This window comes from Dipodomys spectabilis, unplaced genomic scaffold (assembly GCF_019054845.1).
Source record: "Dipodomys spectabilis isolate Male_0828 unplaced genomic scaffold, ASM1905484v1 ptg000030l, whole genome shotgun sequence".
NCBI lineage: Eukaryota > Metazoa > Chordata > Mammalia > Rodentia > Heteromyidae > Dipodomys > Dipodomys spectabilis.
The window spans coordinates 12832159-12855908 of NW_024870707.1; the positions used below are offsets into that span (position 1 = coordinate 12832159).

Genomic DNA, 23750 nt, shown 5'->3' on the forward strand with positions numbered 1-23750 from the left:
GGCTTCTTGCATGCCCATGGTGATTTGAGTGCTCATTAGGTACATTGCTAGACAGTGATGTAATCCAATCGGGTGCCAGAGTTTTTACTTGCAGTACAGTACAGTACTTACACGATAGGCTTTTGAAAGTGTTAGTAGGGATTTACCCTGGATGTTTTGTACTTTATACTGTAGTCTTACATTCTTGGTATGATTTTTTTTTTTTTTTTTTTGCCAGTCATGGGGCCTGAACTCTGGGCCTGGGCACTGTCCCTCAGCTCTTCAGCTCAAGGCTAGCACTCTACCACTTGAGCCACAGCACCATTTCTGGCTTTTTCTGCTTATGTGGTGCTGAGGAATCGAACCCAGGGCCTCATGCATGCAAGGCAAGCACTCTACCACTGAGCCACCTTCCCAGCCCATGGTATGGTGATTTTTGATGAATGGTTTAGATGTCTTGGTATTCTTTCATTGGCTTGTGTTAAAATAATTTTCCTGAAATTACCTGATAGAATTATCTATATATTTTCATGGTATACATTTTTTAATGGTATCTCCAAAGACTACCAGATGCATATACTTAATATTGTACCTCATTAAGTAAAAAAATCTTATCAAGCATTGTAGCCTCCTCCTCTGTTTCCCCTTCCCATCCCTTTCCATTTTAAGTGTTTAAAAGGGAAAAAATAATATATTTTCTCAGATGGCTATCACTTGTTCCTTCACCATTCCCAAAGTCCCAGATTACTCCCTAACATCATCATCTCCTATCTGCAGCGTAGTCTCCTGGCATTTCTTCTAGAATAGGTTAGGTATGCTGTCTGTACATACCTTTTGCTTGTCTTCATTTGAAGGTATGTTTACTTTCATTCCTGAAGAGTATCTTCACTGGACATTGAATTCTAGGTTGACAGTTTTTTTATTCAGCAATTTAAAATACTATTTTAATATGAAGTTTTGACATACTCTCTTGACCTCTTTGGTTTGTGCTTAGAAATCCCCTGTATAATGTGTTGTCTACCACTAGCAGATTTCCAGATTTTTTTTTTTGTATGTTTTGTTTTTCTACTTTTTAATCATAATATATCTGACTTGTGGTTTTTATTGGTTTTGTTTTTGTTGTTAATGCTTGTTTGCTGAACTTCTTAAATCTGTCTTAAATTTATAGCTTCTTAAATTTATCTTTTATCAGTATAGCTATTTTAACAATATTTTCTGTTCCAATATTACATGTATTTAAAAAAATTGTTTCTACAAATTATGTGTGCACTCTTTTTTTCTTTCTTTCTTTTTTTTTTTTTTTTTTTTTTGCCAGTCCGGGGGCTTGAACTCATGGCCTGGACACTGTCCCTGAGCTGCTTTTGCTCAAGGCAAGCACTCTACCACTTGAGCCACAGTGCTACTTCAGGCTTCTTCTGTTTATGTGTCACTTCTGGCCTTTTCTGTAATAGTTGATTGCTTTGAACTGTGATCCTCATATGAACCACCTGCACTCTGCTCAATTTTTATTATTTTAGATTTAAAGCTGTGTAGATGATTTTTATTCACATCATCCACATAAAGGCAAATCAAGGCTAGGTCCTTTCTTATTATCCTTAACTGTAATATGAGGGTAGTAGTGAATAATAATAGGCAAACACAAAGGGTAGATACTCATTCTCTTCTTGATTTTTGTGATTAAGCAAAGGCACTTAGGTTGTTTAGTTTAGAAACTACTTTTTTTTAGCCTAAACTGGTTTGTTTTGTGCTAGGGATTAAACGCAGGGCTTTCAGCTTGCAAAAGTACACATTATATTACTAACTTTTTAATTAATATTTTTATGATTATGTGGTACATACATACCCTTTGTTAGTCTGGAGTACAGTAGTGGAGAACAGAGGATAAGCTTTGTCTGGAGTACAGTAGTGGAGAACAGAGGATAAGCTTTGTCATAGGGTTAGAGTACGTGGCTGTTGAGAAAAGTGGCTTTTGGTGGTGGTGGTGGTCATGGGGTTTGCCTGGGCACTGTGTCTGAGCTCTTCAGCTCAAGGCTAATGCTCTAGCACTTGAGCCACAGTGCCACTTCCAGCTTTCTCTGTTTATGTGGTGCTGAAGAATCGAACCCATGACCTCGTGCATGGGAGGCAAGCACTTTACCACTGAGCCACCTTCCCAGCCCCAACTGTGGCTTCTTTAAGGAACTATTGGCAACAATTTGGAGGGAGGGTATTATACAAAAAGAAATAAAAAGTATCAAAAGAAATATAAAGTATAAGCACCTTTCTCAGAGAAAACTACCACTTAAAACAGAAGAATTGCAAAGACAACATAGGACACAGGAACAAGATCTGATGCAGGAAAAAGACAAGAGACTTCCTGGCCTGGGAAGACCTGTGGCATCAGACAAGGCCAGCAGAAAGTCCTCATAAGAGTAGGAAAATAATTCTTCAGAAACACAAAGATAATAGATGAGTCAGTAAAAGCAAAAATTTAAAAAAATGATGTATTTGTAAGGAAAATAAAAATTTGCTTAGAAAGAGAAAATATAATTTACCATTTAGCAGCTGTAAATAGTATGTATGATACCTAGCTAAGCACTCTACTGCTGAGCTGCATTCCCAGCCCTTTCTTCACTCTTAATTGATAATTTGAGTATATATACTGCCAGGACTGAAAATTATTTCTCAGTTTGCACAGACTGAGTGTCTTAACAGAACTTGTATACAGTTTTGGAGTCTGAAAGTCAAGATTTGAGTTTTAGCTCATTTAGTTGCTGGTGAAGGCCCAGTCCTCACATGACTTTGCCTCAGCACAAGTGGGTTCTCTAGTGGTTCTTCTTCTCTTTTGGGGCGTTGGGGGAGAGGCAAGGACAGTACTGGAGTTGGTTTGAGCTCATGGCCTTGTACTGTTTAGGGCTCCACCACTTGAGCTGGGCATTTTTGTTTCTCCCTGGCTTGGCCTCATTCTGAGATCTTCCTACCTCTACCTCCAGATGCATTACAGGTGTTGACTACATCCGGCTTGTTGTTATTGTTGGTGGTGATGGGTTTTTTTGGTCAGTCATGGGGCTTGAACTCTGGGCCTGGGCACAGTCCCTCAGCTCTTCAGCTCAAGGCAAGCGCTCTACCACTTGAGCCACCGTGCCACTTCTGGTTTTCTGGTGGTTTATTGGAGATAGACGTCTCACGGACTTTCCTGCTCAGGCTGGCTTTGAACCCAGATCCTCAGATCTCAGCCTCTGGTCCCTGGCTTTGTTGTTGTTGTTGTTGTTGTTTTTTTTTTTGTCGGTCGTGGGGCTTGAACTCTGGGCCTGGGCGCTGTCCCTCAGCTCTTCAGCTCAAGGCTAGCGCTCTATCACTTGAGCTACAGCGCCACTTCCAGTTTTCTGGTGGTTTATTGGAGATAGGAGTCTCACGGTCTCTCTCTGCCCGGGCTGGCTTTGAACCGTGATCCTCAGATCTCAGCCTCCTGAGTAGCTAGGATTATAGGCGTGAGCCACCAGCGCCCGGCTTTGTTGTTGTTTTTGAGATTGGATCTCACTAACATTTTTCCTGGGCTGACTTCAACTCCATCTTTTGCTGCCTTCTCAGTAGCTAGGGTTATAGTGTCTCTTCTTATACTTTTGAATCCAGCCTTTTCCCACAACCTTACTTAACTGTGACTTAAATCTATAATAGAATGTAAGGACTCAACTGTGCATTTTAAGGGTTCTTCGGACCTACAACTTGAAACTCTTTACAATTCTTTGGATACTGCTTCATTTGTTTGCTTGGGTGTGTGTGTGTGTGTGTGTGTGTGTGTGTGTGTGTGTGTGTGTGTGTGTGTGTGTGTGTGTGTGTGTGTGTGTGTGTGTGTGTGTGTGTGTGTGTGTGTGTGTGTGTGTGTGTGTGTGTGTGTGTGTGTTTTAATTGTTGCTGTTGAGACAGTCTCCCTGTCCTTGTGTGTGTGTGTTTTAATTGTTGTTGCTGTTGAGACAGTCTCCCTGTGTAGGCCAAGCCTGCCTGCTTTAGCTTCTGAAGTACTGGGATTACATACAGGAGTACCACTTACTTAGCCTGGCTCCATTTTTTTTAATTGTGGTAAAATGAATGTAACATAAAATTTACCATCTTAACCTGTTTTTAAGTATATATTTCAGTCCATCTTTGTACCCTTTTCATCTTTCAAAACTGAAACTCCATATCCATTAAAAAATAGCTTTCTATTCCTTCTTGTCTGGCAGTTCCCATTCTCCTTCCTTATCTGTTAGGATATGTTCCAAGACTCCTTGAAATCTCAGGTAGTTCTGATTCCCATAGGTACTGTTTTTTACTTAATAATTCATTTATTTTTGTTGGTTATGGGGCTTGAACTCTGGGCTGTCCCTCAGCTGTCAGCTCAAGGCTAGCGCTCTACCACTTGAGCCACAGTGCCACTTCTAGTTTTTCTGGTGGTTAATTGGAGATAAGAGTCTCATGGACTTTACTGCCCAGGCTGGCTTTGAACTATGATTCTCAGATCTTAGCCTCCTGAGTAGCTAGGATTACAGGTATGAGCCACTGGCCCCCAGCTTAGTATTATTATTATTTACTATTCATAATAATTACTTTATTTTATAAATTGAAACGGTAAGAGATGTGCAACAGTAATGATAGAACAAGCACAATAGTATACTGTAATGAAAGTTACATACATGTGATTTCTCAAGACAATTGTATCACATCCTATAGTTACTCTTGTTGACTGTAGAAGTCACTGACTAAATTGGCCAAGACAGATTTTGTCAAAATACAGTTTCTCTTTATTTGTGGCTCATTTAACATGTCTTTTAAGGTTTGCCACACTGTAGTAGCATATGCCAGAATTTCTTTCCCTTTACATAGAAATGCCCCACATTTCACATGTCTGTTCTGCTTTTGATGGGTGCTTGGTTTACTCTGTGTTTTATCTATGGTGAATAATGCTGTTGTGGACACGAGTATACAAGTGTCTCTTCAGACCCAGCCTAGAGTTCTTTGGAGTAGGACCCCAAAGTACACTTGTTGGTCATATGGTAATTCTTATTTTTTGTTTCTTGTGGAGTTTTATGGTTTGGTATTCTAAATTTTTTGAGGAAACATCATATTTTCCCTTTTATCTGTGTGAGGTTCCTGGGGCTCAAACTCAGGGCCTAGGCACTGTCCTTGAGTTTTTTGCTCAAGGCTAATGCTCTACCACTTGAGCCACAGCCTCTCTTCTGGCTTTTTGGTAGTTTATTGGAAATAAAGAGTCTTATGGACTTTTCCGAGTCTTACGGACTTTCCTTCTCGGGCTGGCTTCAAACAACCACCTTCAGATCTCAGCCTCACGAGTAGCTAGAATTATAGGCACGAGGCACTGGCTCCCAGCTCCCTTTTCCTTCCCTTTCCTTTTCTCCCCCATTTGGTGGTGGGGGGTGGGGGAATATGTATGGTTCTGTTTCATTTTGTTGGAGATAGTCTTGCTGTGTAGTCTTACGTGGCCTTGAACTCATTTAAAGTATTTGTTGAGATCCCAGTATAGTAATGTTTTATTGAAGAAAGGACGATGAACAACATTTTATTTGTGGATGCCTTGTAGACAGCATTCATAGAGGATTTCTAATTAATAGAGCATACACAGTCTTTTTCCTGTAATACTTAGCTATCTGTGTCATGCTTTGGAAAGTTATCTGTATTTTATGGTCAGTATTTGTTTAATTGACAGGAATTTGTCTGCCCCAGGTACTTCTGTGATCTTAATATTCTACTCACAAATTATCATAAAAGTTATAAAAGATGATACCACAAGTAGTAAGATGTTACCTTTGAATTCTGTTGTAGTATTTTAAAGTATGATGTCTTTGTAGCCAACCTTGTAGTTGTTTCATAGAAACAAACAGAAGACTATGTATTTTTCTTCCCTCACTGACTGATTTTATGGCATGTATATTTATTTCTGTGTTAATTGTTTAGCAGGTAAAAGCCTGGTTAAAGGTGTGGCAGTGCTTTTTCCTCCCCTTTTTCACATAGAAAATGTCCTGTGGGGGCTGGGAAGGTGGCTCAGTGGTAGAGCGCTTGCCTTGCATGCCTGAGGCCCTGGGTTCGGTTCCTCAGCACCACATAAGCAAAAAGAAAAAAGCCGGAAGTGGCGCTGTGGCTCAAGTGGTAGAGCGCTAGCCTTGAGCTGAAGAGCTGAGGGACAGCGCCCAGGCCCAGAGTTCAGGCCCCACGACCAGACCCCCCCCCCCCCAAAAAAAAAAAATAAAAAAATAAAAAACACCAAGAAAATGTCCTGTGGGAATCAAGACTTGAACCAGTATCTTTTAATGAAACTATCATCACACCAACAAAGAAACATGTGTGATTATCTGCTTTCTCTCTTTCTCTTTTTAATAGGAGTGCTTCTGTTTCCGACAATACCATATTTTAGTCCGGCTAATCTTCTAATGCGGTAAAGTGGAAGACCGTTACCATCAGGATAACCTGTAATGGGCAAGGAGCCACAGAGAAGAAAACATTTGTTTTAATTTTTAACCTTGGTTTGAAAGGTAAGGTCAATTGAGTTTCCTAACAAGAACTATGTATCAAGAGAAGCAGTGCTCTGAGATACTAGAGCCCAGGGGAACCAGGTCTAGGGCATTCTCTTTGAGGTGGGTACAGTATGAAACTACTACTGTGTTTTTAGGAAGTAACCATTGTGGTAGCCTCTCTAGTCTCTGTGGTCTACTTTAGTATACCTAAGATTCTACAGAACTCAATGGACTCTAGTTTCCAAGAGAGGCTGAGCTGTGCACTGAAGGCTAAGCAGGCATAGCAGGCTGAAATAGCATGTAGAGTAAGAGTGCTAAAAGAGACCTGCAACCCAGGCCTCTGCTTGTGATTCATCTGGCTCTGTGCATATGTGAGATGTTTGTTTTATACTAGCTAAAGACTTGGCTTCCAGCCAGGTCTTGGTCTCCTTTGAGTTCTATTTGCTATCAGTTTGGAACTTTTTATTAAGCATCAGAAACTGACTTTGCAGATTTGACTTTTGTCCCAGTTGGCACCTAATAGAAAGTCACACAGAAGAGCCTTTGGGGCATGTCATACGAGCATAGTTAACATAGTTTCTTTTTCAATGAGGGTAGACAAATGATATCTTTTTGGACTGTTGCTAGCTTCACAACTTGGCATTTTTGGTTACTTTTTACTGTGCTACACTTGCCTTTAATTTCTGATAAGTCAGGTTCTGTCCATTCAGTGACTCTTAGAACTTTTTCTTTTCTACTTCTATTCCTGTGAGTTTAGATCAGGCTCTCTGTACTACTTAGAAGATCCTATCATTGTTTTGTTCTAATAAGTCACTTCTAATACCCAGGTGATCTTTCCTAGGCATCTAGAATACTATGTAGGGGTTGGAGGCATGGCTCAGTTGGCCATGCCTCCATGAATTAAAGCATCAGGTACTGAGTTTGAGCTCCTGTCTCAGACAAAAAACAACTGTGCATATGACCTTCCTAGTACTTCCGATATGGTCCTGAAAACCTTAGGAAGCTCAAATGTCCTCCCTCCCTCCCTCCTGTCTGTCTTGTCTTGTCTTTTCTCCCCCCCCCCCCCCCCCCCCCTTCTTTCTGTCTGTCCTGCGGCTAGGGGCCTGAGCACTATGACTGGGCTTCTTTTTGCTCAAGGCTAACACTCTACCACTTGAGCCACTGTGCCATTTCCAGCCTTTTCTGTTTATGTGGTACTAAGGAATTGAACCCAGGGCTTCATGCATGCTGGGCAAGCACTAAGCCACATTCCCAGCCCCTCAAATGTACTTATGGAGTGACACTCATAAACTCTTTACTCCATAGTCAGGTTCTTACATAAACTTTCTAATTTCTCTAGATGTATTTTGTTATTTTTTTTTCTTGAATCCATCCTTTATGACAATTCCCTCAACATAGTCATTCACCTTTTCTCCTAGTCTTACCTAGTTTCCTAATTCTGTTTATTTTTATTATTCTGTTTTTTAAAATTTTTATTTGTACTGAGATTTGAACTTGAGGCTTCATGCTTGCTTTAAAAAAAAAAAAAAAAAAAGCACTCTGCTGTTGAGCTACAGCTCCAGACCTTTTTTGTACTCTGGGCCTGGGCTCTGACCCTCAGCTCTTCAGCTCAGGACTAGCACTCTACCACTTGAGCCACAGTGCCACTTCAGGTTTTTTGGTGGTTTATTGGAGACAAGAGTCTCACAGACATTCCTGCCCAAGCTGGCTTTGAACCTCAGATCTCAGCCTCTTGCATAGCTAGGATTACAGTCGTGAGCCACTGGTGCCTGGCTCCAGATCTTTTTTGTGCTAGTTATTTTCTTTCTTCTTTTTTTTTGAGTAGTTGAATAAACAAGTTTTAATTCCATATGTTACATTATGATCATTGTCACACCTTCCACTGTTCTCCCCCATCCTTCAAGTTATATAGTTCAGTGTTTTTAGTGTACACTGAATCACTGAATATCATCCTCCCTCCATTCCTGTCCCCCTTTAATTGCCCTCTCTACCCCTTCCTCCCTATAACTCCCCCCCCCCCCCCCCCATCCTATTTCTGCTTCCTGGTATTCATTGTTAGACAGTTCATTAGTTGTTCGGAGGAGTTGTACCATTGGACTCCTCCCCTAAATATGCCATCTTTTAGTCAGCTTGTGTATATATGCATAAGCCCCTGTATTTGTTAATCATGTATGTTTGCAGTTTAGATTAACTTCCACATATGAGAGAGAACATGCACTATTCATCTCTGAGCCTAACTTCACTTAACATAATTTTATTTATTTTTGAGATAAGGTCTAGCTTCCCTGCCCAAGCACATGCCTGAACCATGATCTTCCTATTTTTCTCTTCCCACTTATAGCTGGGGTAGCAGGCTTGCATCATTGTGCCCAGCTATTGGTTGAGAAGGAGTCTCATCAATTTTTCTGCTTGGGCTGGCCTCAAATTGAGATCCTGTGACTTTCAGCCTTTCAAGTAGCTAAGATTACAGGTATGAGCTATCCACACCCAGCTCTACCCCTTGTGTCAAATTCTTTCTTGTTTAAATTTTCTGGATTGTTCAAGGACCTTTATGAAGTCTTAGTAGTTTCTTATTAAATATTCTAGGATTTGTTTCCTCTTTTACTAGATGTTAAGTATTTTGTGATCAGGGAGTTTTGAATCCTACTTTACATTGACAATACTTTCTAAATAATAGGAATCACTAATGGTTTGATGGTAGACTCTAAAAATTTAGAGACATTTTGCAAGGTAATTGAGACTTTCTACTTTTCTTCCTGCCTCAGTTTTATTTCTTTTCTGACAATGGTCCTTGGCTTTGTCAGTTTTTACTGTTTTTTCTTTTGTTCATTTCTACCCATCGTCAAGCTGTCACATTATTAGGGTGAGGGAACTAAAAAACATTACCCAAATATTTTCAGTAGTCCTTAAATAAGTACCCAGTGGTTAATGATTCCTAGAGTGGAACCATACTGGAGACTAAACTTACATTGCAAAGGCTCAGGTAGCAAATTATTTAGGTTTTGCAGACAAACAATGGATAGTAAGAAGTTATTTGTAGAATAGTCTCTTTTCAACTTCTTTACAAATATTCTACCTGTAGTTATTTCATGAAGTTTACTCAGAGCTAAAAAGTCACACAATATCCACAGGTTTGTAACATAAAATAACAGTCCTCTGTGCAGTCTCCATCCCTGACTGACTGGGCGGGTCTGGATCTGCCACCTTCATCTGTTACTCACTTTGACAATTCTAAGTAATAGGTCTTCCTCTACTCCACTGGTGAGGAAGAAAAAGAGGTTTTAGCTCCTTCTATCCTCAATATTTTGCCATACTTAAAACATAATTCTTAGGTAAACTCAGTATTAAAAGTTTGTATAATTTGGTTAATTATCTTTTTTTTTTGCATTTTTTTTGTTACTGTAAAAATACCATACAGAGGGGTCACAATTACATGGGCAAGATAGTGAGTACATTTCTTATCAAGCATTGTTGCCTCCTTTGTTTCCCCATACCATCCCCTCCCCTCTCTACCTCCCCACCCTCCTACCACCACCGCCCCCATCCCCCTAACCCCCACTCCCCACTCCGCCAAAGTTGTAAAGTTTGTTTTTTTGGACATAACGTCTTGCGCATCTCATTGTTGTAATGAGCCCACCTGTAACCCTATTTAAACGATTTGTTTTTTTCCCTTCCCCTCCACAAAGGTTAATTATCTTAAATACCTGACTTACTTGCAAATTTTTTCGGTGCAATCAGACAGCAGCTTCTGTCAGCTCGTGTGGCAAGGACCCTGGCTCATGCTCTGGCCCTCTCATAGCTGCTATGGTCCTTCCCTCTTCCTTTTGATGGCTGCTTTTGCTATTTATAGCCTTGGCTTCATCGATTTTTTTTTTTTTTTTTTTTTTGGCATTTAGTGAAAAACATTCTTAATAGTTTCCCAAGAAATGGGAATGAATTTTTGCAAATTTACTTTCCTGAAAATCGTCTTTTCTAGAATGGGTAAGCCCCTCTCTGGCTCTCACCTGTGCCCAAGAGGATCTTTTGTCTTTCTCACTGCCCTTTGGGATGGCAGGTCCTAAGGAGAGCCACACTGGCAAACTGGAAACATTCCTTTTTACCGCTATAGATTGACCATAAGGGTATGCTCTTCTAAACCATGTTGTGGTAATTCCTATTCTCTGTAATCCTAGCACTCTGGAGGCTGAAGCAGGAAGATGAGTTTAAGGCTAGCCTAATTTATGGAGCCAATAACAAACAACAACAAAACAATGTTACCTAGTGCCAGTGACTTAGGCCTGTAATCCTAACTACTCAGGAGGCAAAGATCCAGAGGGTTGTGGCTCAACACTACCCTGGGCAAAGAAGTCTGTGAGACTTATTTCCAAAATCACCAGCAAAAAGTCAGTCTGTGCAGAAATGGAGGGACAAAGTGTCAACAGCAGTGATACTCCCTAGACACTATGCTGAAAATGAGCTATACAATTTGTGGGTGGGGATGGGAGGGACAACTGTGAGAGAGCAAGGGAAGGCATGATACTGTCCAAAAAGAAGTTTATACTCTCTGCCTCACTGAAGTAATTGTAGCCTCTCTATACATCACCTTTTTTTTTTTATAATGGGGCTTGAACTCGGCCTGGGTGCTGTCCTTGAGCTCTTCATCAAGGCGAGTACGCTAGCACTTGAGCCACAGCGCCACTTCAGGTTTTCTGGTGGTTAATTGGAGATAAGAGTCTCACAGACTTTCCTGCCTGGGCTGGCTTTGAACCATGATCCTCAGATCTCACCCTTCTGGGTAGCTAGGATTATAGACGTGAGCCACCAGCACCCAGCTTATATATCATCTTTATAATAATATTTGAAAAAAAAAATTAAAGCCAAGGTAGAGATGTGGTTCAAGTGATAGAGCATCAACTGAGCAAGCAAACCAAGTAAGTATAAAGTCTCAACTTCAAATCCCAGAACTGCCAAGGAAAAGAAAAATGTGTGTGCTCGCACCAGTACTGGTGCCTATAGCTCAAGGCTGGTGTTCTGCCACTTGAGCTACAGGTCCACATTTGACTTTTTGTTGATCAGTTGGAGATGAAAAGAGTCTTGGGAACTTTTCTTCCCTGGTTGGCTTCTAACCTCGATCCTCAGGTCTGTCTCCTAAGTAGCTAGAATTACAAATGTGAGCCACTGGCACCTTGTCAGGAGCAGTGTTTCAAGGCAACCTGTTCTTCCCTGTGTTCTGTGTTTCTGTCTCTTGTAAAAATTATGTTGTTTCTATGGACACCAAGCTTTGTTATCAGGGGAAGAGTTTATCATTAACAACACTGTGAGGTAGCCTCCTTCACAGTAACTCTGTACTCTGCTATTTATACTTTCCTTCCTGTCCTCTTCGTAATGGTGTCACAGTCTGCACTCCACCAAACTCTCCTTGCGTTTCCCCATTTGCATTTTGTCAGACATTGTCCACTGTGTTTCTCGCATACATGAATCACCTGAGGAGCAGTTATAAGCTTGCAATTATCTCCACTGCTTGGACCAGTGAGAAGAACTCTTTGGAAGCTCAGTTTGCTCAACTCTTTGACAGCTCAGTGTGTCTGCTTGTGAACCACACCAGAGCTCTAGTGTAATTGTATATGCTACTCATGGAATGAGCAAGTTTTTTGGGATGTAAAGAGTACAAAAGAACTCAGGGTTTTCCAGGATCAGTCCTGAGTCCAGTTTTTCCCCCTCCTTTCACATTTAATTAGGTATCCTGTTTCCCAACCTGTTTGAATGAACTAAGTCTTTTTTATATTTGTTACACTTTTGAGTTACCATACAAAACAAAACAAATTCTCAGGATACCCCTATGGCCCTCCTGATTCAAGATAGAGCTTTTTTGTTGTTGGTCTTGGGGCTTGAACTCAGAGCATGAGCACTGTCCCTGAGTGTTTTTCTAAAGGTTAGTGCTCTACCACTTGAGCCATAGTTCCACTTCTGGCTTTTTGGTGCTTAATTGAAAATAAGAGTCTCAGGAACTTTCTTACACAGGCTGGCTTCAAAAACAGTCCTTAGATCTCAGCCTTCTGAGTAGCTAAGATTACAGCCACTGAGGTCTGGCTATTTTATTTTTTTGTGAGGCTGTTGTGCATAGAATTGCTTTTCTGATTTCTCAGCCTTTTTATTGTTGGTATATAGAAAAGCTACTGAGTTTTTTTTAGTGCTGATTTTGTATCTTGTCATCTTTATAAAACTGCTTATTGAATCTACAAGTTTTTTAGTGGAATCTTTGGGATCTTTTACATGTAGAATCAACTCTTATGCAAATAGGGATAATTTGATTTCTGCCTTCCCCTTTTGAATCTTGATAATTGCCATATTGCTTTGGTTAGGAATTAAGTACTGTATTTGTCTTATTTCTGACTTAAGGGGAAATTATTTCAATTTCTCCCTGTTTAATATGATGTTGACTATAAACTTGTTATATGTAGCCTTTATTATGTCCTAGTTTCTTCAGAGCTTTTATCATAAAAAGATGTTGATTTTTGTCAAAAGTCCTTTCTGTGTCAGTTGGAATGGTTATGGGACTTCTGTCCTTGCTTCTGTTATATTCTGCATTCCATTTAGTGGTTTCCATAAGTTGAGCCATCCTTGAATCCCTGGAATGAAACCAATTTAATCAGTGTATGATCTTTTTACTATGTTTAAGTACTTTATTGAGAATTGTTGCATCATGTTTCATCAAAGTGACTTGTTAGGTTCTTGGTTTGGGGATGGGTATAACACTAGCTTTGGATGAATTTGGTAGCGTTCCTTCTATCTAGTGGAAAAGTATGAGGAATATTGGTTTTGGGTCTTTAAAGTTCTGACAGCATCTAATGGTGAACTTACAGTATCTTTGTTTTTCTTGAGCTCCTTTTGGAGAGTAATATAGTATGCTGTGCTTATGTCTTGTTGGAAAGAAACTTAGTGTCCGTCCTGAGGGAGTTTCTGGAATAAAACAGTCACACATTTGTATTAGCATGTTTTTCATGGTTATATAATCATGTGAGTATGCTTAATGCAATTTGTGAAAACATTGACTTAAATGGTCATGTCCTCAATTGTTTCTTTGTGAATTATTTGCTCTATTACTTGAACCACACCTCCATTTCCAGCTTTTTCTTAAGAGACAGGAGTCTTTTACAGACTTTTCTTCTGATTGGCTTCAAAATAGATCCTCAGAACTTAGTCTTCTGCGTAGCTAATGCTTCAGGCATGAGCTACCAGTGCCTAGCTCTTTGTGAATTATGACCAAGCAGCAATGGTTTAAAACTTGTATCAGAAGCATGAGGAAATTTGTTAGCCATGCCGAATCTCAGGGCAAGGCTCTGTTTTGCTAAGTCAAAATCTCTGCCCCTGCTTCTTGATTGCTGGAGTTAAAGTTCAGTTAAAAGTATTTGCAGGGGCTGGGAAGGTGGCTCAGTGGTAGAGTGCTTGCCTTGCATGCATAAGGCCCTAGGTTTGATTCCTTAGCACCACATAAGCAGAAAAAGCTGGAAGTGGTGCTATGGCTCAAGTGGTAGAACCCTGGCCTTGAGCTGAAGAGCTGAGGGACAGTGCCCAGGTCCAGAGTTCAGGCCCCATGACTGACCAAAAAAAAAGTTATTTGCAAGTGAGTGCCTGCCTAGTAAACATAAAGACCTGAATTCAAATCCCCAGTTCCCAAAAAATAAGTTAATAAAGGTTCTTGACTATGTTGTCAGACATGTTTACTGCACAATAGTAGCTTCTGTTTGCTATGTGCCTATAGGTTCTGTTTACTCACCAAATGAGCACACAGCCAGTTAACTCAGAATACCGAGCCTAAAGGAATAGAGGAGTGGCATGACCTGTGCCAGGCCTCTCATGGTGTGCTAGTGATTGAGCTGGTGGTGGAATCCAGGTCTGTTGAGGGTTAGTAGTAATGTTCTGGGGAAAATGTTGTTTATTTGGTGAATGCAAGTGGTTGTAGGTAGTTTTTGTAGGTAGTTTTCAAAAACCACCTTTGGGCCTTGGTGCATGTGCTTGCATTCTCTGAGCAGTGTCTTGGCAGGTGACACAGGTAGACAGATGCTCTTGCAAGTTATTTACCCACATTCTGTGGAATTGTCAGACACTCAGTGCTTGAATGCTTTGAAGAAAGTGACCAGGCCTCAAGTTTCATTCCAGAAAGGTTTGTTATGAAAGTAGTAATAATTTCAATGAACCTTTAATTAAAACTTTGGTCTGAGATTTATTCAGCTGTTTGATACTGTACTTGTACATCCGCAGGAAAAGTTGAGAACAGCAGAGATTGTTTTCTCTGGCATCAAGTGACAGGTGACTCCCTAGGGACCTACGCATTTTAATGTCTAGCCCCTCTGGGGAAAAAAAATGCCACTTTTAAACTTCTTTAATCTTCTTTTGTAAAACAAGTCTTATTGATTATCACTCCTTGTTGATTAATTTATTGTAAGAAATTGTGCATTACTCCTAATTGCTATTTAACTATAGTTGGGAGTGAATTTTAAAGTATACTTACATTTACTAAATATGAATTGTTCTGATGCTAGTTTTTCTGCTAATCTGAGCAGTCAGTTTTTTTTTGTTGTTGTTGTTTTGTTTTGCTGGTTGTGGGGCCTGAACTCTGTCCCTCAGCTCTTCAGCTCAAGGCCAGTGCTCTACCATTTGAGCCACAGCACCACTGCTTATGTGGTGCTGAGGAATAGTACCCAAGACCTCATGCATGCAAGGCAAGCACTCTACCACTGAGCCATCTTCCCAGCCTAGTCAGTGTTTTTAACTACTGTTTTACCTCAGGCCTTGTGGTTTGACTTTGTAATTATTATTTCATATCTAGTTCTTTCTACTTCAAAGGGCACAAATAGAAACAAGGGTCAAGCCTAGTATAACCAATTTACCAGTGCCATGTGTTTCTAGTCAGTTTGTTGTTTGGCTATGAGACATAGTACATAATGTCTGCTTAAGTTTACTTTGCTTAAAGTTTGATTTTCGTTTGGAGGTATTCCCAGTATGAAAGAAATTCCCATGGAAATGTACATTTCAGTGTGTTCTGTTTTGGAGAAAAAATGCTGTTCTAACTTAGGATAGTAGAGAACAAAATGAATTAAAGTCATTTTTACAATACTTGCTAAAAAATTCCTTTTTTCCTGTTTAACTTGTGTTTTAAGTATAGCAAAAACCAGGATTATGAGCTGGGGAGTTGGAGGACCTGGGTCATTAGGGAGCCCACACTGCTGGATGACACAGCCCAATAGATGCTGACAGATTGCTTTGAGTTTATTCAAGCAGCCTGAGCCAGTGCTCTGATTTCTGGACAGTATTCCGCTATGTGGCAGTGTGAGGATGAATACCTTTGCTCTACCATTCTTTAGGGGCTTTGTGGTTCATGGCACATTGGAGATAATATAGGTATCTGGCCATACCTACCTACCTAGGCAGGTGGGAACCTTGACTGGGATGATGCCCAGGAAGGGAGAAGAGAGAACTAGGTGACTGCAAAGCTGCACCACGGCAGAGGATAGGGTTGACTGTAACAGTGGTAATAGAAGATGGCGGAAAGCAAGTGTTAGTGGGAATGTATTTCCTCTGGAGTAAGGGACATTACTTGAAAAAGAAGCAGCTATTAAGTGTTTATAGGCTTCTGGGCCACAGATGGTTACAAGTTCTTTCCTTTTCCTTTCCCCCCACTATCGTTATTATAAAGGCAGTATACAGAGGGGTTAGAGTTACATAAATCAGGTAATAAATACATTTCTTTTGGACAATGTCATTCTTTCCCTTGCTCTCTCCCAGTGTCTTAACCATTCTTGACAGATAAGCTGTGTGGGCTGAATTAGATGTTTGCCAACTTATTATAATTGATGATCAGTCTTTTATAAATCTTATATTTAATAAATTTCCTTTATAAGGCTGAGATCTTTGCAGTTTCTACTTGAAATAGGTGAATTCTAGCATGACTTTTCAATTCTGAGTTAAATTCTGATAGGCATTTTATTTCAGATTTGATTAGGTTTTGTTTTGAGACAGAGTCTCACGGAAGTGCAGGCTAGCTTTAAACTTAACGTTCTTCTGGCTCAGCCGCCTGAGTCCTGAGATTACAGACATGCGCCACCATACAGGCCAGGGTGTGTGTGTGATTTAATTCATAATTTTTTCATTATGTTTTGCTTCTTGTATAGGATTATGAGAAATAAAGGTTTGCTCCGACCTAGTATTTTTTTTTTAAAGGTTTTGTCCTGTATTTCTAACTATGTTCAATTTTCTTACTTCATGTAGAAGGAACATTAGTTTACCAGAAATTGGTTTTCAGACTGTTGCATACTGATGGAAAGGAAGGTCGCTAGGTATTGTGGGAAAGGTTTCTTTTCAGACTGTTACTTTGCTGACATATTTAAATAAATGAACTGAACTGCCAATCCTAACACGTGCTAGGAGCGGCATTTCCACGATCAGCTTTGAAGACAAGATGTACTGATTGAGGGTTTTGCTGTTTTAAATAAGAGCTGTTGTGCTTGTTTATAACCTTGAGGACTAGTACAGGTTAGTATTTACTTTGAATTCATAAACAAACCAGCTTTACATAGTCTCATGTTATAGAACACTACGCTACAACGGCTATTTTAGTTATCTTAAGCATGGGGAAGAATGATAAAAATACACTTTAAAAAGATAACAATTTTTTAAAAAGAATTTGCTAGTAAATAAGCAGCTGTGTTATTCCAGCAGCTATTTTGTGTCCCCTAGCATCATTTTATCTTTTTTCTGGAGGCCCAAATGGCATGGTGATGTTTTTTGGTTTGCCATTTCCCATAAACCTGTCAAGCATAAAATCATTTAGGTCTAAGGTTATTACCACTGACCTTCCCCATGAAATTGTTTTCTTCCTAGAAAGTACTAGCACAGTTGCTCCAGTTCTCACTCCAGTTGCTGCTTACCTCACTAGTAGAGAGGCCTTCAGGTTGTTTGCCAGGCAGGCCTGCAGAGTGCCCTCCTTTTCACCTTAGGCAGAGAGCTTGCCTGCTAGTGTGGCTATTGCTATTTGTGCCATGAGTTGTGTTTGCCTGGCATGTTCTATGATGTCATCTACACAAGATTAGAGGATGTAGCCGGGCACCAGTGGCTTACGCGTGTCATCCTAGCTACTCAGGAGGCTAAGGATCATGGTTCAAAGCCAGCCCCAAGCCAACCCCAACAGGAAAGTCCATGAGACTCTTATCTCCAATAAACCACTAGAAAACCGGAAGTGGTGCTGTGGGCTTAAGCAGTAGAGTGCTCACCTTGAGCTGAAGAGCTGAGGGACAGTGCCCAAGCCCAGAGCTCAAGCCCCACAACTGTCAAAAAAAAAAAAAAAAAATTAGGATGTCATCTACACAAAAAAAGAGGAAAGAGCCATGATTCCCACTATGCCTCCCACTATGAGCCTTGTACCATCCTACGGAACTTCCTATTGAGCAAGCCATCGTAAGTCTGGATTAGGTGAGCTGCAGCTGCTGCTTGGCCCCTTGCTGTAATGATTATAAACATATTGCCATGTTTCATTGAGAGCATTAAAATGTTCTCAAGCAGAAGTGGTTTATAATGTTTTTCACATTTCATAGTATTTTATTTGAAACTTACTAAGGAGCTTTTTTTCTTTTTCTTTTTTTTTTTTTTTATTGCTGGTTGTGGGGCCTGAACTCTAGGCCTGGGTGCTGTCCCTCAGCTCTTCAGCTCAAGGCTAGCGCTCTACCACTTGAGCCACAGCACCACTTCCGGCTTTTTTCTTTTCTTTTTTGCTAATGTGGTGCTGAGGAATCGAACCCAGGGCCTCATGCATGCAAGACAAGCACTCTGCCCCAAGGTTCTTTTTTGAGCTTCCTTAAAATGCTTTTCTTTTTTGTTGTGGGGCATGAACTCAGGGCCTGGGTGGTATCCCTGAGTTTTGTTGCTCAAGGCTAGTACTTTACTACTTTGAGCCACAGCACCACTTCTGGTTTTGTGGAGGTTAATTGCTTTGTTGCTTAAGGCTAGCTAGTGCTTTATCACTTTAAGCCACAACTGTCTTTGAGCCACAATCCTCAGATCTCAACCTCCTGAATAGCTAGGATTATAGGTGTGAGCTGCCCACGTCTGACTACTGCTGCTTTTTTAAATTATTAATCATGTGACTATCAGTATAAATAAAATTTGTCCTGTGTGATCTCTATTTTTTAAAAATTTTGAGGCAGGTTTAAGAGTACATTTCTAATATGGGTGGATTTAGCAAAACACATAGTAAAAACGTGTGCTTTATATAGGTTCCAATCTTCCTTCCTTTAAGCAGGGATTTAGTAAGTAGCATGTGCATGATAACAGTAAGGAGACACTGGGCTGACAGTGAAGCTGTCACTGAAGGAGAGTTTTGATTGGGCATGTCAAAGTATCACTATCTTACCACATTCTAGCTCAGGAATTCTGCAGCAAGCCTCTTTGACAGCTAGAATGACCTGATGGGTTCTGTTCCTACTGAGGACTTACACTTCATGCTGTCATCTTGTCACCATTGGTCAGAGATGGCCTTTGAGATACTCTCATTATGACAGCCTTTAGATGAAACAGTAGGCCTGCTATTCATGCTTATTTTCATTTGGAACATAACTATCTTCTATAGCTCTGTAACTTGTTGAAAGTGGGGAAGATAAAGTTGAGGAAAGAGCATGTATGTCACACTGGGGGGTGATTGCCTTAGATTTGACTGTCAAAATAACCAGGGAGAATATGTTTCTCTAAATTTCAGTGTTAGATTCCAGTTTATAAATACCTTTATTAAGAATGGGACAGGTTGGGCTGGGAAGGTGGCTCAGTGGTAGAGTGCTTGCCTTGCATGCATGAGGCCCTGGGTTCAATTCCTCAGCACCACATACACAAAAAAAAAAAAGCTGGAAGTGGCGCTGTGGCTCAAGTGGTAGAGTTCTAGCCTTGAGCTGAAGAGTTGAGGACAGCACCCAGGCCCAGAGTTCAAGCCCCATGACCGACAAAAAAAAAAAAAAAAAAAAGAATGGGACAGGCTTTACTATTGTATGGTATCAGGCTTTTGAGAATGAAAAACCTAAAAGAGCTAGTTTGAAGTGGCCATTCACTTCCTTCGTATTCCACAAAGAGTTCTAGATAGACCTTATTAGTTGCCAAAGACAGTAATTTTATGAAGAATATGTTCTGGGCCAGGCGTTGGTGGCTTACGCCTACAATCCTAGTTAGGAGGCTGAGATCTGAGGATCACAGTTCAAAGCCAGTCGGAGCAGGAAAGTCCATGAAACTCTTACCTCCAATAAACCACCAGAAAACCGGAAGTGGCGCGCTGTTGCTCTTGTGGTGGAGTGCTAGCCTTGAGCTGAAGAGCTGAGGGACAGCGCCCAGGCACAGAGTTCAAGCCCTATGACCGACCAAAAAAAAAAAAACAAAGAATATGTTCTGTACCCTTCAGAAAAGGGTTATTCTCTGCCTTTTTTTTTTTTCTTCCAGCAATTCTTCAACAAAGCATGGGTCAATTAATTTGGCAAGTTTAAATCATCCTTAATTTTAGCTTTGAACATTTTTGTGTTAACATTTTTTTAACCAATAAAGTATATTTTCTTACAAGTAAAAAATCATGCAATGTTAGTTATTAAAGAGTTTTTATAGGTTTAAGATGGAAGATATTTTACTTTTATGTGAGCCAAGTTGATTTACAATTTGAATTATGGGGAATTAATATGTAAAGTTGAAATTATATGAAATACTCTCTGCATTTTGTTTAGACCAGCATGTTTTGGAAATTTGATCTTCACTCATCATCCCACATAGACACACTTCTAGAAAGAGAAGATGTAACACTGAAGGAGTTAATGGATGAGGAAGATGTTTTACAGGAATGTAAAGCTCAGAACCGCAAACTTATAGAGTTTCTGTTAAAAGCAGAATGTCTCGAAGATTTAGTCTCATTCATTATAGAAGAACCACCTCAAGACATGGATGAAAAGATCAGATACAAGTAAGAAAATTCAATCTTCTCTTTAGGGTGGGGACTAAAGTTGGGATAGAGATAATCAGTCCTGACCAAGAATCCCCTAGAGCCACTGAAGCCATTGACAGAATGTTGAGATGATCAAGAGGGACAAATTTAGTGGGGCACACAGTTCATTCTAGAACTAAACCCATCAGCTCATAGGAATCTGAATTTCAGCCAGAAGATCTCATGGATGGACAGCTTGCTTAGTAAAGTAATGAGCGCTTTCTTAAAATAGCAAGACTACTCAAGTAAGGTAGAAGGCCAGTTGTTATGTGAGGGCCCCAGATTGCCAAGCAGGTCTGAGTTGGAGTGTGGATTGTAAAGAGAGCATTGCTGATACAAAAATAATCTGACCTTTTTTTTTTAACCTGAAAATTAGTGCACAAGTCTTAATGAAATTAGCAAAGCTATATTTAAACAGGAAACGCCACATTAACTAACTATAGTGGATTTTTCTGCTTATCATCAGTTTAACCTGCTTATAATAGAAAACAATGGTACAGTGAGGAGCTTTTATAACTATTGTTTATAACACCTTTTATGCATACCTTTGGAAAGCCTTAGTGAATATTAAGTATATATTATAAAATTTTTATTGTTATAAAGGTGATGTACAGAGGAGTTATTGTTTCATAAGTCAGGTAATGAGTACATTTCTTTTTGGATAATGTCACACTGATATTAGGTATATTTAAATGGAGGTATTAGTTATTTCTCTAAATCTAGCTCTTCAGTTATTTTCCCCATCTGGTCCTCCAGGATACAGCACCTTCAGGAAAACAATTGGTGCCCAAATCAACTTGATGGAGTAGAAAAACCATGGCCTTTCACTAATGCTTATTTCGCCCCTCCTTCCCAATTCTCACCCTCTTCCTTTTCCCAGGGAGCGATGCCTTAAGTTACTGGTAGTTTGGATGTTCAAGGATATCATATTTTTTCTTTGCCAACCATTACATTTTATATCTGCCATTAAGTGAAAGCCTCCACTCAGAGATCAAAAGAAAAACGAAAGCAGTCTGGCACTAGAAATAGTATGCCATTATTCCCTAAAAAGAGATGTACTTTGCTTCTTCCACAGTGAACTAGCATGTGTGGGTGCTGTCTGACCTGGGCACATCACCTGGGAGGTACTGAGCCCAGGAACGCAAGTCTGCAATCAGGCCCTCCTAGAAGTACTGTGGTGCTTCCTTTGCACATGCTCTGAGAACTAGTAGTTCCCTTCTTGGGTCAGATTCTTCACATAACAGATGAAGTTAGTAGTTCTTTACTACAAAGGGCATGTGAGGGGCATGTGAAGTGCTTACTTTATGAAAAGAAATTGTACTCTTCCACCCCATACTAGTTATGACACATGTGGGACCCAAAAACACAGCAATAATATTCCTTCTCTGACCATTTTGTGTTGCCTTTGGCTGTGGGAACAGAAGTCCTTTCTTAGATGCACAACCTCCTCTAGGATGTTGTGGATGGAACCATTTGAAGGAGCATGTCTTGAGCTGGAGGGAAGTACTCCATAGTCAGTCTGACCACTAGCAGTATGAAATGTACCTTGGGAGTTTCAAACACTTACAGTAGTCCAAGGACTTTTCTAGATAGTATGTGAACCTTTTGCTAAATTAATATGGACTATAGTCATCCCAGGAATTTACTAGCATTTTATGCTTTAAAAATGATGTAGTGATTACTGTATATGGGTAAACCAGTCTAAAAACCTGTATTTTGTCAGAGAAATCCTCTGGAGAAAAAACAGGATAAGAGAAGGACTGCTAAAAATGATGGGTACGGAGAAGAGAGTTCAGGGGAAGATCTCATTAAAAAGTGCCTTTGAGCTGAGCAATGATGGCTCACGCCTGTAGTAATAGCTACTTGAGAGGTTGAAACTGGGAGGATCAAGGTTTGAGGTCAGCCAGGACAGAAACATTTGTTAGAACCCTTGTCAACTCAAAGCTGGGTGCAAAGGTGTACACTTGTCATTCTAAACTACATGGGAGGCTGTGGTTGGGAGAATCAAGGCTCCAGGCCAGCCAGGGGAAGACTCATTCCCCACAGTGGGCAATTGAAAGTGGTGACATGTGCCTATTATTCCAGCAACTGCAAGAAGCCTAAAATAGGTGGCAGTGCACCTGTGTAGCAGACACCAGATCCTTGGTTCAAATTGTAATACCCCTTCCTCCTTCACTGAAGAGAGAAAAGTCACCTGTGATGAGAGCTGTTCAGTAATGAGAGGGTTGCTATGCGGAAGGCTTGGCAGGGAACAGCAAGTGCTGAAGCCCTTACATGCACCTGTGCTTGATGGACCCCAAGAGCAGCAGGGCAGCCAGGAAGGGGGACCCTCACAAGTAGAGATGCATGGGAAGAGGACACAGGATGAAGCCAGAGCAGCCCCAGAGGCAGGCCACAGGGGACTGGTGGGCTCTGCAGGACCTTTGCTTCACTTGGACTAAAACAAAAAGCCACCTAAGGGTTTGGGGCAGTAACGTGATGTTAGCTGACTTTGCTTTCTGTGTGCTCTCTGCCTGCTCTAGAGCTTTGAGGCCCTGAGGATAATAGAAAAGGAGTCAGGCACTGCTGGCTCACACTTGTAATCTTAGCTACTCAGGAGATCTGAGGATCACAGTTTGAAGCCAGACTGGGCAGGAAAGGATCTCCAGTTAACCAGCAGAAAACCAGAAATGGTGTTTTGCCTCAAAGTGGTAGAGTTCCAACCAAAAAAAAAATCAACGAAAAGGAAAGAATAGGGGGAAGGTCAGTCAGAAGGCTGCAGTCATCAGCAGAGAAAGAGAAGTTCTCAGTGACCAGACAGGGGAGAATGGTTAGATTCCAGAACTATTAGATGAAGTTAGAACGGAAAGGGCCTCCTGCTGAATGTGAGTGGGAGTGGAAGGGTTAAGGAGCTCTAAGTTTGGCCAGGCATTTAAGGAATGGCACTGAAGGTAGACATCAAGGGACGTTCAAGTGTGTAGCTTCAGTCAGGTTTGAGCTGCCTGTTGGCTCTGGGTGGAGACAAGGAGTGGTACCAGGTAGATGGGGGCCCTCTACTGGCTGAGATCAACTTTGGAGCTGAGGCAGATGAAGAAAGGCTCAGAGATTGGAGATGGAGGCTGGTGGCCGGACCAGTGTTTCATAGGGTACAATTAATGAACAGGCCCAAGAGGAGAGTCAGGAGAGAATGCAGCCTAAAAGCCACCAATGCCAGTCTCAGGAAGAAGAGAGGGATGATGGTCTGGGCTGTTGCCCACAAGAATGAGGGAACATGAATGTGATCAAGCTAACAAGGGCCACTCTACAGTGGAGCTGTTCTGGGG

The 23750-nt window shown here is 40.7% G+C and overlaps 1 protein-coding gene across 13 annotated transcripts in view; it reads left to right on the forward strand.

Moving 5' to 3' along the window:
• Ppp6r3 (protein phosphatase 6 regulatory subunit 3) overlaps positions 1-23750 on the forward strand; it is a 113027-nt gene that overhangs the window by 27139 nt on the left and 62138 nt on the right. For all 13 annotated transcript variants that reach the window (XM_042675577.1, XM_042675586.1, XM_042675588.1 and 10 more), the window contains exons 2-3: positions 6334-6485; positions 20195-20427. In XM_042675577.1, coding sequence (XP_042531511.1) covers positions 20201-20427 — 227 coding nt within the window. In that variant the 5' untranslated portion in view covers positions 6334-6485; positions 20195-20200. The remainder of the gene's footprint in view (positions 1-6333; positions 6486-20194; positions 20428-23750) is intronic.